The 14,311-nt window shown below is 44.9% G+C and overlaps 1 protein-coding gene across 2 annotated transcripts; it reads left to right on the forward strand.

The window, feature by feature from the left end:
* The first annotated feature begins 264 nt into the window (after positions 1-264).
* On the forward strand, positions 265-3,863 carry LOC123189447 (14-3-3-like protein GF14-B). Of its 2 annotated transcripts, none has more exons than XM_044601865.1 (6): positions 265-558; positions 1,277-1,726; positions 1,805-1,883; positions 2,029-2,151; positions 3,307-3,423; positions 3,524-3,863. In XM_044601865.1, the coding sequence occupies exons 2-6, from the start codon at positions 1,317-1,319 to the stop codon at positions 3,584-3,586; spliced, it is 792 nt and encodes a 263-aa protein (XP_044457800.1). In that variant the 5' UTR covers positions 265-558; positions 1,277-1,316; the 3' UTR covers positions 3,587-3,863. The 2 variants fall into 2 exon arrangements, with proteins under 2 accessions (XP_044457800.1, XP_044457801.1); XM_044601866.1 differs by having other exon boundaries at positions 507-650.
* The last annotated feature ends 10,448 nt before the right edge of the window (positions 3,864-14,311 follow it).

Below are 14,311 nucleotides of genomic sequence, written 5' to 3' on the forward strand. Positions count from 1 at the left end.
ACGCACCGCCGCCGCCCCGCGTCGCCTGCGGGCGTCACACGCACACCACGTGAACCCCACCCCACCCCCCGCCGCGCGGGCCCCGCGGCCCCGTCAGCGCCACGCCCCGCGCCGCCGCCCGGCCCGTCCGTCCGCGCTCCACACCCGCCCAAATCTCCGTTAACGCGCCGAAATCTCCTCACGCGCGTCACCCGGACCCACCGGGCAGGGGCGGCGGGGTAGCCACGCACCCCGTGACGACGGAGAGGCCTTTCCATCCCTCCCTCCCGCGCCGATCCAGTCCAACGACGCTAGGCTGTCGCGGCGGTGGTCGAGCTTATCGGCACGACGCGCCCGGGGCCCGCTGACGCGTGGGGCAGCCCGTCGGTGGTCGTCCCCATCGCAAACCCTCGGTTGTCCCGCTGCGCCGTGGGGCCAGGCGGGGCCACGCGTCGGGGCCCCATTGGGCGCAGGGGTCTCGGGGGGCTGCTTTTCTAGGCCCCCCGGGCGCCGCCTCCTCTCCCCAGTTCGAAAGCCCAAGCGCGACGAGGAGACCAGCGGCGACACACGCAGACGCAGGTACCCAGCCGTTTCCTCCTCAAATCAAATCTCACCGCCGCATCCCTCAATTCTCCTCCGATTATCGTCGTCGTTTGACTAGATCTTCGCTGGTACCCCCGCCCCTCCATCCCCTCCCGTCGCCCTGATCCGCGGTGTTCTGACGGGATTTGTTGCGCTGAATTCTCGGGTTAAATCTGCTGTTTCGTACGGAATTGTTACCGTGCGTAGTGAATGGTGTTGTTATAGGATCGTTGTGATCTACCCGCGACTGGTTTGATAGGATTTGCCGCACGTCGGATCCCGTCAAAGCCTGGGTTTGGTGTGTGTTTTGCATGCGTGAATTTCGTTACTTCGTTTTTCCCCCTCGTGTGGATATATTACGGCAGATTAGATCCGATGCTTTGCAGTATTGCAGGGGTTGTATTTCGCTCGGATATGCGGGGCACGGTGGTATGCAAAATTGGCCTTGTTATTTGTGCCAGTGTGCAGTATACAATTCAAAATCAAACCTGTTTTCGGTATTTGGGGCCTATCTGAAAGAATTACAGCTGCTTTTTTTTTTTGCTTAATAGTGCTTTCCTTGTGGAATTTTGTCTGGCAACATGTGTATTTGTGCGTGGATCATAGATTACTCATTGTAGAATTGTGTATTTGTACATATCCATATCAGTATTGAGAAAAAATTGATTTGGGGCGAGCAGTTAGCTGACTGTTGTTTTTCTCTTTGATCCTGCAGATTTGGCATTCAGAAAAAATTGAAATTGTGAACTGTGAAGATGACGGCACCAGCGGAGCTTTCCCGTGAGGAGAATGTGTACATGGCTAAGCTCGCCGAGCAGGCTGAGAGGTACGAGGAGATGGTTGAGTTCATGGAGAAGGTGGCCAAGACCGTCGACTCCGAGGAACTCACTGTGGAGGAGCGCAACCTGCTCTCTGTTGCATACAAGAATGTGATTGGAGCCCGCCGTGCCTCATGGCGCATCATCTCCTCCATTGAGCAGAAGGAGGAGAGCCGTGGCAACGAGGACCGGGTCACGCTCATCAAGGAGTACCGTGGCAAGATCGAGACTGAGCTTAGCAAGATCTGTGATGGCATCCTCAAGCTGCTCGAAACCCACCTTGTCCCGTCTTCCACTGCCCCTGAGTCCAAGGTCTTCTATCTTAAGATGAAGGGTGACTACTACAGGTATGATGGCCCGTAGGGATTCTTCATTAATTATGGGATTGTAATTTTTCATTTAGCTGAAGCAACTGTGATAAATAGATATCTTGCCGAATTCAAGAGTGGGCCTGAGAGGAAGGATGCTGCTGAGAATACCATGGTGGCATACAAGGCTGCTCAGGTTGATCACTTGTTTTCATATTTAACAATGTCAATTTATTGGCGAAGAATCATTCTTCTGAATTTGTTAAATGTTTCTTTGGGATTATATAATATGTTCTACTTCTCTTGTTTAAAAAAGTTTGGTTTGCTGTATAATCTTTCAGGATATTGCTTTGGCTGAGCTGGCTCCAACTCATCCGATTAGGCTTGGGCTGGCACTGAACTTCTCGGTGTTCTATTATGAGATCCTCAACTCGCCTGATCGTGCTTGCAATCTCGCAAAGCAGGTTAGTTTTTCTGAGTCAGTTAGATGTTCTGTTTTTGCCTGTGCATGGTAGTTTTTCTGAGTCAGTTGGAATGTCGGATGTTCTTTTTTTGCTTGTGACGTGCTAGATACACTATACATGTAATTAAATTATTTTTCTCTGAATGATGCTTTCATGTTTGATAAGGTGAACTGGTAAAATTAATTACAAATAATGCGGCTCGTAATACATGCAGATTTATGAAAAATAGACCAGCAGCAATTTGGCTAATATTTGATCCAAATCACATTGTTTTTGTCATATTTACACTGCCACCTTCATTGTGCTGTTTGTTTTGACCACACAATAATATAGCAATTTTTAAGCATGCAAAAGGGATACCAATGAGAAATTTGAGGGTCGGTTCACCATTGTGTAAGTACCACACCTTATTTAAATATATAAAACTTAACAACTGGAGAAATAATGCAATCTATTTTTCATCTACTGGACTAGTAAATTTGATATCCCCTTGTATATTTTAGCGGCCAGTTTTTGCTTGTGATCATGGACAGAGCACACGGCAATTCATATTAGTTTGCTTGTGGTCATTTGACTTTAGAGCCAATGGAACTTTTCCATAATCTTTAGCTGTGGTCTTGGAGACAACAAAATCCTTGCATTGCTTGTCAACTGTGGTTGTTGAGTGTGACCACTGCCCACAAAAAGAAACATGTGGTCACTGGTGCACCTAATCTTGTATGATTATATTATCATTAAGTATCTCTCCCTCGTATTATTGGTTGAACGCCAGTGTTTGTTGTACTAGCTGTTGTGACTCATGAATGCGAGCTTGTACTTGACCTGTTCTCAGTGCCTTTATATTTGGTGTAGAAGTGTCTTCTAGAGAATAATGGATAAAATAATCTTCCATAGGTGTAGCAGAACTTGGCCAACAGTTCGTCATGAAGTGCCAGTTTCCTTAATAGTTAGATTCTTTGATGCAAAATGGAGTATTTTTTATTACATTTTTATATGTAACTTTTCATCGTTAATTTCATTTCAGTTATTTATTCTTCTGGCCCATTTTGACTTTCATCTCCAATTGTATTTCAATTATTTATTTATAAGCTTTGGATCTTCCTTTAGACATTCTTTGCAACTTGGCATCATGATGACGTTCCATTCATTCTGCAGGCATTCGATGAGGCCATTTCGGAGCTGGACACCCTGAGCGAAGAATCCTACAAGGACAGCACCTTGATCATGCAACTCCTTCGTGATAACTTGACCCTCTGGACTTCTGACATCACGGTATCGTCGATTTCGCAAGCACATCTTTTATCTTGTCGTGTTCCTCAAAACCATCATCCTCCTTGAACAATCGTAACCGACTTCCTTGGCTTTTTATCAGGAGGACACCGCGGAGGAGGAGATCAGGGAGGCTCCAAAGAACGACTCGAGCGAGGGGCAGTAAAGCCGGCTTTGCGACGCCCCGCAAGCTCCTAGCTAGTGTTTGCTACTGTCAATGACATTGCAATGTGGTCTGGATATGTCGTAGCCGTGTTATGGTTGTTGTCGCAAGATTTGAGGCTCCCCCGTATGTGATGTTGCCGGGGAAGGTTGCTGTCGCCGCTTGTAGCGTAGCAGGCGGTGGCTGCCTCCTGGTCTGGCTCGGGAGGGAGCCCCATAGACTGGTGGTGGTGGTGGCCGTTCGTACTTTCGTTCTGCCTTAATATTGCTTCTTATCGTGAGTGGTCCCGCGTCAGTGTCTTGCCTGTTCTGTTTCGGTTCTTTTGGTGATTTTCCGTGGGGAGTACTCTCATTTGGGGATTGGCCGGATTGTTTGCTCCGGATAAGATTGAAGCGCTGACGAAATGGGTTTTAATTATTCGATAGACGCAGCCCATTCCTGTACCTAAAATCCTGAAACAGACGTCCTAGCCCACATCCTTCTAGCGGCTATAGCGGTGCCTCTGGCGGCGCGATCCGGGCGCAGTTCGGCGGAATGATTTTCTGTAGGGATTTGCGCGGGTGTTGGCATGTTGGGTGATCTGTGCGTCACGCAAGAATCGTGCGACGCATGTGGCGGAGGCTCGGAGCCTGATTGCCCGGCGAATCAGCAGCAGATCGATGCAGCTCAGCCGTGATTTCCTCTTCTGATCATTATTCTATTTTAGGATTGAGGAAGATTCTGATCTTTATTCTTTTTGAGGATTGAGGATATCTTCTGATCATTTCTGTAACAGGGGAATCAATCAAACAAACGAATACAACGTGAAAAACTCGTAGCTCTCCTTGCTAAACGTGAAAACTCTTTTTTTCGATGAAAAAAAAACCGAAGGGAGTAAGAGCAACTTCAATGGGGTGATTCATTTCGTCCGCGGCCGTTCGTTTGGGTCGGCGCGGACAAAAAAGCTGCCCTAACGCACCGACCCAAACGGACGTGCGTTCGCTTTCGTCCGTCTGCCGACCCATTCCCGGCCCATTTTTGAGCCTGATTTGCGTTGGCGCGGACACAAGACGGATGCGCGCGCTCGCCCTCTTTCCTCACCGGGCCCGCTGGTCGGTGGCACATTGGATTCACACCCTCGCCCGTCTGCTACGTCGCCGACGCCGCCGGCCATTTTTTCAGATAAAAATGGATATATAGATAGTTCTAGCTACACAGATAAAAGAAAAGACCACTACTCGTCGCTTTCTGACTCTGACTCGGTAATGTTCTCCTCCGACGTTTGAATGTAGGCGTCAGCATACGCCTCGTCATCAAAGTCCCAACCCGCCGTTTCTCGTCGCTCCAGTTTCAATTGAGCTGCCTGCTTCCGCGAACGCTTGTCCTCCCGATAGGCGGCTCGCTCCCTCCTCCTCGCGTCCCTCTCCAACCTCCTTTGCTTGTAGACTGGCGCTCGTCGACGATGTCCTGCGGGAAGCCTCCGCGCCACACCACCAAGGCTTCCACGTCCTTCTCCGCGATGGCTATGTTAGGGAACGTAGTAATTTCAAAAAAAATCCTATGCACACGCAAGATCATGGTGATGCATATCAACGAGATGAGAGAGTGTGTCCACGTACCCTCGTAGACCGAAAGCGGAAGCGTTAGCACAACGCGGTTGATGTAGTCGTACGTCTTCACGATCCGACCGATCAAGCACCGAACACACGACACCTCCGAGTTATGCACACGTTCAACTCAATGACGTCCCTCGAACTCCGATCCAGCCGAGCTTTGAGGGAGAGTTCCGTCAGCACAGCGGCGTGGTGACGATGATGATGTTCTATCGACGCAGGGTTTCGCCTAAGCACCGCTACGATATGACCGAGGTGGATTATGGTGGAGGGGGGCACTGCACACGGCTAAGAGATCCAAGGAATCAATTGTTGTGTCTCTAAGGGGCGCCTCCCTCCCCGTATATAAAGGAGTGGAGGAGGAGGAGAGGGCCGGCCCCTATGGCACGCCCTGGAGGAGTCCTACTCCCACCGGGAGTAGGATTCCTCCCCTTTCCAAGTAGTAGGAGTAGGGGACAAGGAAGGGAAAAGGGAAGAGAAGGAAGGAGGGGGCACCGCCCCTCCCCCTAGTCCAATTCGGACTAGTCATCGGGGGGCGCAGCCTGCCTCTCTCTCTCTCCCGTAAAGCCCAATAAGGCCCATATACTTCTTCCTCCGTATTCCTATAACTCCGAAAAATACCCGAATCACTCGGAACCTTTCCGATGCCCGAATATAGTCGTCCAATATATCGATCTTTACGTCTCGACCATTTTGAGACTCCTCGTCATGTCCCTGATCTCATCCGGGACTCCGAACTACCTTCGGTACATCAAAACTCATAAACTCATAATATAACCGTCATCAAACTTTAAGCGTGCGGACCCTACGGGTTCGAGAACTATGTAGACATGACCGAGACACGTCTCCGGTCAATAACCAATAGCGGAACCTGGATGCTCATATTGGCTCCTACATATTCTACGAAGATCTTTATCGGTCAAACCGCATAACAACATACGTTGTTCCTTTTGTCATCGGTATGTTACTTGCCCGAGATTCGATCGTCGGTATCTTAATACCTAGTTCAATCTCGTTACCGGCAAGTCTCTTTACTCGTTCCGTAACACATCATCCCGCAACTAACTCATTAGTTGCAATGCTTGCAAGGCTTAAGTGATGTGTATTACCGAGTAGGCCCAGAGATACCTCTCCGACAATCGGAGTGGCAAATCCTAATCTCGAAATACGCCAACCCAACAAGTACCTTCGGAGACACCTGTAGAGAACCTTTATAATCACCCAGTTACGTTGTGACGTTTGGTAGCACACAAAGTGTTCCTCCGGTAAGCGGGAGTTGCATAATCTCATAGTCATAGGAACATGTATAAGTCATGAAGAAAGCAATAGCAACAAACTAAACGATCAAGTGCTAAGCTAACGGAATGGGTCAAGTCAATCACATCATTCTCCTAATGATGTGGTCCTGTTAATCAAATGACAACTCTTTGTCTATGGCTAGGAAACATAACCATCTTTGATCAACGAGCTAGTCAAACTCTGTTTGTCTATGTATTCACACATGTATCATGTTTCCGGTTAATACAATTCTAGCATGAATAATAAACATTTATCATGATATAAGGAAATAAATAATAACTTTATTATTGCCTCTAGGGCATATTTCCTTCAGTCTCCCACTTGCACTAGAGTCATGAAGGAAATATGCCCTAGAGGCAATAATAAAGTTATTATTTATTTCCTTATAATCATGATAAATGTTTATTATTCATGCTAGAATTGTATTAACCGGAAACATAATACATGTGTGAATACATAGACAAACAAAGTGTCACTAGTATGCCTCTACTTGACTAGCTCGTTAATCAAAGATGGTTATGTTTCCTAACCATGAACAATGAGTTGTTATTTGATTAACGAGGTCACATCATTAGTTGAATGATCTGATTGACATGACCCATTCCATTAGCTTAGCACCCGATCGTTTAGTATGTTGCTATTGCTTTCTTCATGACTTATACATGTTCCTATAACTATGAGATTATGCAACTCCCATTTGCCGGAGGAACACTTTGGGTGCTACCAAACGTCACAACGTAACTGGGTGATCATAAAGGAGCATTACAGGTGTCTCCAAAGGTAGATGTTGGGTTGGCGTATTTCGAGATTAGGTTTTGTCACTCCGATTGTCGGAGAGGTATCTCTGGGCCCTCTCGGTAATGCACATCACTTAAGCCTTGCAAGCATTGCAACTAAATGAGTTAGTTGCGGGATGATGTATTACAGAACGAGTAAAGAGACTTGTCGGTAACGAGATTGAACTAGGTATTGGATACCGACGATCGAATCTTGGGCAAGTAACACACCGATGACAAAGGGAACAGCGTATGTTGTTATGCGGTCTGACCGATAAAGATCTTCGTAGAATATGTAGGAGCCAATATGGGCATCCAGGTACCGCTATTGGTTATTGACCGGAGACATGTCTCGGTCATGTCTACATTGTTCTCGAACCCGTAGGGTCCGCACGCTTAAGGTTACGATGACAGTTATATTATGAGTTTATGCATTTTGATGTACCGAAGTTAGTTCGGAGTCCCGGATGTGATCACGGACATGACGAGGAGTCTCGAAATGGTCGAGACATAAAGATTGATATATTGGAAGCCTATGTTTGGATATCGGAAGTGTTCCGGGTGAAATCGGGATTTTGCCGGAGTACCGGGAGGTTACGGGAACCCCCCGGGAACCATATGGGCCTTAGTGGGCTTTAGTGGAAAGGAGAAAGGGGCAGCCCAAGGTGAGCTGCGCGCCTCCCCCCTTCCCCTAGTCCTATTAGAACTAGGAGAGGTGGCCGGCCCCCTCTCTCTCTTCGCCCCCCCGAGGAATCCTATTCCAACTAGGATTGGGGGGGGGGGGGGGAATCCTACTCCCGGAGGGAGTAGGACTCTCCTGGCGCGCCCCTTGTGGCCGGCCAGCCTCCCCCCTTTTGGTCCTTTATATACTGAGGTAGAGGCACCCTAGAACACACAAGTTGATCCACGTGATCTATTCCTTAGCCGTGTGCGGTGCCCCCTGCCACCATATTCCTCGATAATACTGTAGCGGAGTTTAGGCGAAGCCCTGCTGCTGTGGTACATCAAGATCGTCACCACGCCGTCGTGCTGACGGAACTCTTCCCCGACACTTTGCTGGATCGGAGTCCGGGGATCGTCATCAAGCTGAACGTGTGCTCGAACTCGGAGGTGCCGTAGTTTCGGTGCTTGATCGGTTGGATCGTGAAGACGTACGACTACTTCCTCTATGTCGTGGCAATGCTTCCGCAGTCGGTCTGCGTGGGTACGTAGACAACACTCTCCCCTCTCGTTGCTATGCATCACATGATCTTGCGTGTGCGTAGGAATTTTTTTGAAATTACTACGAAACCCATCAGTGGCATCCGAGCCTAGGTTATTTATGTTGATGTTATATGCACGAGTAGAACACAAGTGAGTTGTGGGCGATATAAGTCATACTGCCTACCAGCATGTCATACTTTGGTTTGGCGGCATTGTTGGACGAGATGACCCGGACCAACATTACGCGTACGCTTACGCGAGACCGGTTCCCCCGACGTGCTTTGCACATAGGTGGCTTGCGGGCGACTGTCTCTCCAACTTTAGTTGAACCAAGTATGGCTACGCCCGGTCCTTGCGAAGGTTAAAACAGAGTCTATTTGACAAACTATCATTGTGGTTTTGATGCGTAGGTGAGATTGGTTCTTACTTAAGCCCGTAGCAGCCACGTAAAACTTGCAACAACAAAGTAGAGGACGTCTAACTTGTTTTTGCAGGGCATGTTGTGATGTGATATGGTCAAGACATGATGCTGAATTTTATTGTATGAGATGATCATGTTTTGTAACCGAGTTATCGGCAACTGGCAGGAGCCATATGGTTGTCGCTTTATTGTATGCAATGCAATCGTGATGTAATGCTTTACTTTATTACTAAGCGGTAGTGATAGTCATGGAAGCATAAGATTGGCGAGACGACAACGATGCTGCGATGGAGATCAAGGTGTCGCGCCGGTGACGATGGTGATCATGACGGTGCTTCGAAGATGGAGATCACAAGCACAAGATGATGATGGCCATATCATATCACTTATATTGATTGCATGTGATGTTTATCCTTTTATGCATCTTATCTTGCTTTGATTGACGGTAGCATTATAAGATGATCTCTCACTAAATTATCAAGAAGTGTTCTCCCTGAGTATGCACCGTTGCCAAAGTTCGTCGTGCCCAGACACCACATGATGATCGGGTGTGATAAGCTCTACGTCCATCTACAACGGGTGCAAGCCAGTTTTGCACACGTAGAATACTCAGGTTAAACTTGACGAGCCTAGCATATGCAGATATGGCCTCGGAACACGGAGACCGAAAGGTCGAACGTGAATCATATAGTAGATATGATCAACATAACGATGTTCACCATTGAAAACTACTCCATCTCACCTGATGATCGGTTATGGTTTAGTTGATTTGGATCACGTGATCACTTAGAGGATTAGAGGGATGTCTATCTAAGTGGGAGTTCTTAAGTAATTTGATTAATTGAACTTAAACTTATCATGAACTTAGTCCTGGTAGTATTTTGCAAATTATGTTGTAGATCAATAGCTTGCGTTGTTGCTTTCATATGTTTATTTTGATATGTTCCTAGAGAAAAATTGTGTTGAAAGATGTTAGTAGCAATGATGCGGATTGGATCCGTGATCTGAGGTTTATCCTCATTGCTGCACAGAAGAATTATGTCCTTGATGCACCGCTAGGTGACAGACCTATTGCAGGAGCAGATGCAGACGTTATGAACATTTGGCTAGCTCAATATGATGACTACTTGATAGTTTAGTGCACCATGCTTAACGGCTTAGAATCGGGACTTCAAAGACGTTTTGAACGTCATGGACCATATGAGATGTTCCAGGAATTGAAGTTAATATTTCAAGCAAATACCCGAGTTGAGAGATATGAAGTCCCCAACAAGTTCTATAGCTAAAAGATGGAGGAGAATCGCTCAACTAGTGAGCATGTGCTCATATTGTCTGGGTACTACAATCGCTTGAATCAAGTGGGAGTTAATCTTCCAGATAAGATAGTGATTGACGGAATTCTCTAGTCACCTTCACCAAGTTAGTAGAACTTCGTGATGAACTATGATATGCAAGGGATAACGGAAACGATTCCCAAGCTCTCCGTAATGCGGAAATTGACGAAGGTAGAAATCAAGAAAAACATCAAGTGTTGATGGTAGACAAGACCACTAGTTTCAAGAAAAGGGCAGAGGGAAGAAGGGGAACTTCAAGAAGAACAGCAAGCAAGTTGCTGCTCAAGTGAAGAAGCCCAAGTCTGGTCCTAAGCCTGAGACTAAGTGTTTCTACTGCAAAGGGACTGGTCACTGGAAGCGGAACTACCCCAAGTGATTGGCAGATAAGAAAGGATGGCAAAGTGAACATGAGTATATTTGATATACATGTTATTGATGTGTACTTTACTAGTGTTTATAGCAACCCCTCAGTATTTGATACTAGTTCAGTTGCTAAGATTAGTAACTCGAAACAGGAGTTGCAGAATAAACAGAGACTAGTTAAGGGTGAAGTGACGATGTGTGTTGGAAGTGGTTCCAAGATTGATATGATCATCATCGCAGACTCCCTATACTTTCGGGATTAGTGTTGAACCTGAATAAGTGTTATTTGGTGTTTGCGTTGAGCATGAATATGATTTGATCATGTTTATTGTAATGCGGTTATTCATTTAAGTAAGAGAATAAATTGTTGTTCTGTTTACATGAATAAAACCTTATATGGTTACACACCCAATGAAAATAGTTTGTTGGATCTCGATCGTAGTGATACACATAATCATAATATTGATACCAAAAGATGCAAAGTTAATAATGATAGTCCAACTTAGTTGTTGCACTGCCGTTTAGGTCATATTGGTGTAAAGCGCATGAAGAAACTCCATGCTGATGGGATTTTGGAATCACTTGATTATGAATCACTTGATGCTTGCGAACCATGCCTCATGGGCAAGATGACTAAGACTCCATTCTCCGGAGCGAGCAACTGACTTGTTGGAAATCATACATACTGATGTATGTGGTTCGATGAATATTGAGGCTCACGACAAGTATCATTATTTTCTGATCTTCACAGATGATTTGAGCAGATATGAGTATATCTACTTGATGAAACATAAGTCTGAAACATTTGAAAAGTTCAAAGAATTTCAGAGTGAAGTGAAAAATCATCGTAACAAGAAAATAAAGTTTGTACGATCTGATCATAGAGAAGAGTATTTGAGTTACGAGTTTGGCCTGCAGTTAAAACAATGTGAAATAGTTTCACTACTCACGCCACCTGGAACACCACAATGTAATGGTGTGTCCGAACGTCATGACCGTACTTTATTAGATATGGTGCGACCTATGATGTTTCTTACCGATTTACCACTATCGTTTTGGGGTTATGCATTAGAGACAGCTGCATTCACGTTAAATAGGGAACCATCTAAGTCCGTTGAGACGACACAATCTGAACTGTGGTTTGGCAAGAAACCAAAGTTGTCGTTTCTTAAAGTTTGGGGTTGTGATGCTTATATGAAAAAGTTTCATCCTAATAAGCTCAAACCCAAATCGGAGAAATATGTCTTCATAGGATACCCAAAGGAGACTGTTGGGTACACCTTCTATCACAAATCCGAAGGCAAGACTTTTGTTGCTAAATTCGGAGTTTTTCTAGAGAAGGAGTTTCTCTCGAAAGAAGTGAGTGGGAGGAAAGTAGAACTTGATGAGGTAACTGTACCTGCTCCCTTATTGGAAAGTAGTTCATCACAGAAATCTGTTCCTGTGACTACTACACCAATTAGTGAGGAAGCTAATGATGATGATCATGTAACTTCAGATCAAGTTACTACCAAATCTCATAGGTAAACCAGAGTGAGATCCGCACCAGAGTGGTACGGTAATCCTGTTCTGGAAGTCATGTTACTAGACCATGACGAACTTGCGAACTATGAGGAAGCAATGATGAGCCCAGATTCCGCGAAATGGTTTGAGGCCATGAAATCTGAGATATGATCCATGTATGAGAACAAAGTATGGACTTTGGTTGACTTGCCCGATGATCGGCAAGCCATAGAAAATAAATGGATCTTCAAGAGGAAGACGGACGCTGATAGTAGTGTTACTATCTACAAAGCTAGAATTGTCGCAAAAGGTTTTCGACAAGTTCAAGGTGTTGACTACGATGAGATTTTCTCACTCGTATCTATGCTTAAGTCTGTCCGAATCATGTTAGCAATTGCCGCATTTTATGAAATCTGGCAAATGGATAAACAAAACTGCATTCCTGAATGGATTTACTAAAGAAGAGTTGTATACGATGCAACTAGAAGGTTTTGTCGATCCTAAAGGTGTTAACTAAATATGCAAGCTCCAGCGATCCATCTATGGACTGGTGCAAGAATCTCGGAGTTGGAATATACGCTTTGATAAGTTGATCAAAGCATATAGTTTTATACAGACTTGCGGTGAAGCCTGTATTTACAAGAAAGTGAGTGGGAGCACTACAACATTTCTGATAAGTATATGCGAATGACATATTGTTGATCGGAAATAATGTAGAATTATTCTGCAAAGCATAAAGGAGTGTTTGAAAGGAGTTTTTCAAAGAAAGACCTCGGTGAAGCTGCTTACATATTGAGTATCAAGATCTATAGAGATAGATCAAGACGCTTGATAAGTTTTTTCAATGAGTACATACCTTGACAAGATTTTGAAGTAGTTCAAAATGGAACAGTCAAAGAAAAGGTTTCTTGCCTGTGTGACAAGGTGTGAAGTTGAGTAAGACTCAAAGCCTGACCACGACAGAAGATAGAAAGAGAATGAAAGTCATTCCCTATGCCTCAGCCATAGGTTCTATAAAGTATGCCATGTTGTGTACCAGATCTATTGTATACCCTACACTGTGTTAAGCAAGGGAGTACAATAGTGATCTAAGAGTAGATCACTGGACAGCGGTCAAAATTATCCTTAGTGGAATAAGGAAATATATTTCTCAATTATGGAGGTAACAAAAAGGTTCGTCATAAAAAGTTACGTCGATGCAAGCTTTGACACAGATCTGGATGACTCTAAGTCTCGATCTAGATACATATTGAAAGTGGGAGCAATAAGCTAGAGTAGCTCCGTGCAGAGCATTATTGACATAGAAATTCACAAAATACTTACGGATCTGAATGTGACAGACCCGTTGACTAAAATTATCTCACAAGCAAAACATGACCACACCTTAGTACTCTTTGGGTGTTAATCATATAGCGATGTGAACTAGATTACTGACTCTAGTAAACCCTTTGGGTGTTGATCACATATCGATGTGAACTATGGGTGTTAATCACATGGTGATGTGAACTATTGTTGTTAAATCACATGGCGATGTGAACTAGATTATTGACTCTAGTGCAAGTGGGAGACTGAAGGAAATATGCCCTAGAGGCAATAATAAAGTTATTATTTATTTCCTTATAATCATGATAAATGTTTATTATTCATGCTAGAATTGTATTAACCGGAAATATAATACATGTGTGAATACATAGACAAACAAAGTGTCACTAGTATGCCTCTACTTGACTAGCTCGTTAATCAAAGATGGTTATGTTTCCTAACCATGAACAATGAGTTGTTGTTTGATTAACGAGGTCACATCATTAAATGAATGATCTGATTGACATGACCCATTCCATTAGCTTAGCACCCGATCGTTTAGTATGTTGCTATTGCTTTCTTCATGACTTATACATGTTCCTGTAACTATGAGATTATGCAACTCCTGTTTGCCGGAGGAACATTTTGGGTGCTACCAAACATCACAACGTAATTGGGTGATCATAAAGGAGCATTACAGGTGTCTCCAAAGGTAGATGTTGGGTTGGCGTATTTTGAGATTAGGTTTTGTCACTCCGATTGTCGGAGAGGTATCTCTGGGCCCTCTCGGTAATGCACATCACTTAAGCCTTGCAAGCATTGCAACTAAATGAGTTAATTGCGGGATGATGTATTACAGAACGAGTAAAGAGACTTGCCGGTAACGAGATTGAACTAGGTATTGGATACCGACGATCGAATCTCGGGCAAGTAAC

This window comes from Triticum aestivum, chromosome 2A (genome assembly GCF_018294505.1).
Source record: "Triticum aestivum cultivar Chinese Spring chromosome 2A, IWGSC CS RefSeq v2.1, whole genome shotgun sequence".
NCBI lineage: Eukaryota > Viridiplantae > Streptophyta > Magnoliopsida > Poales > Poaceae > Triticum > Triticum aestivum.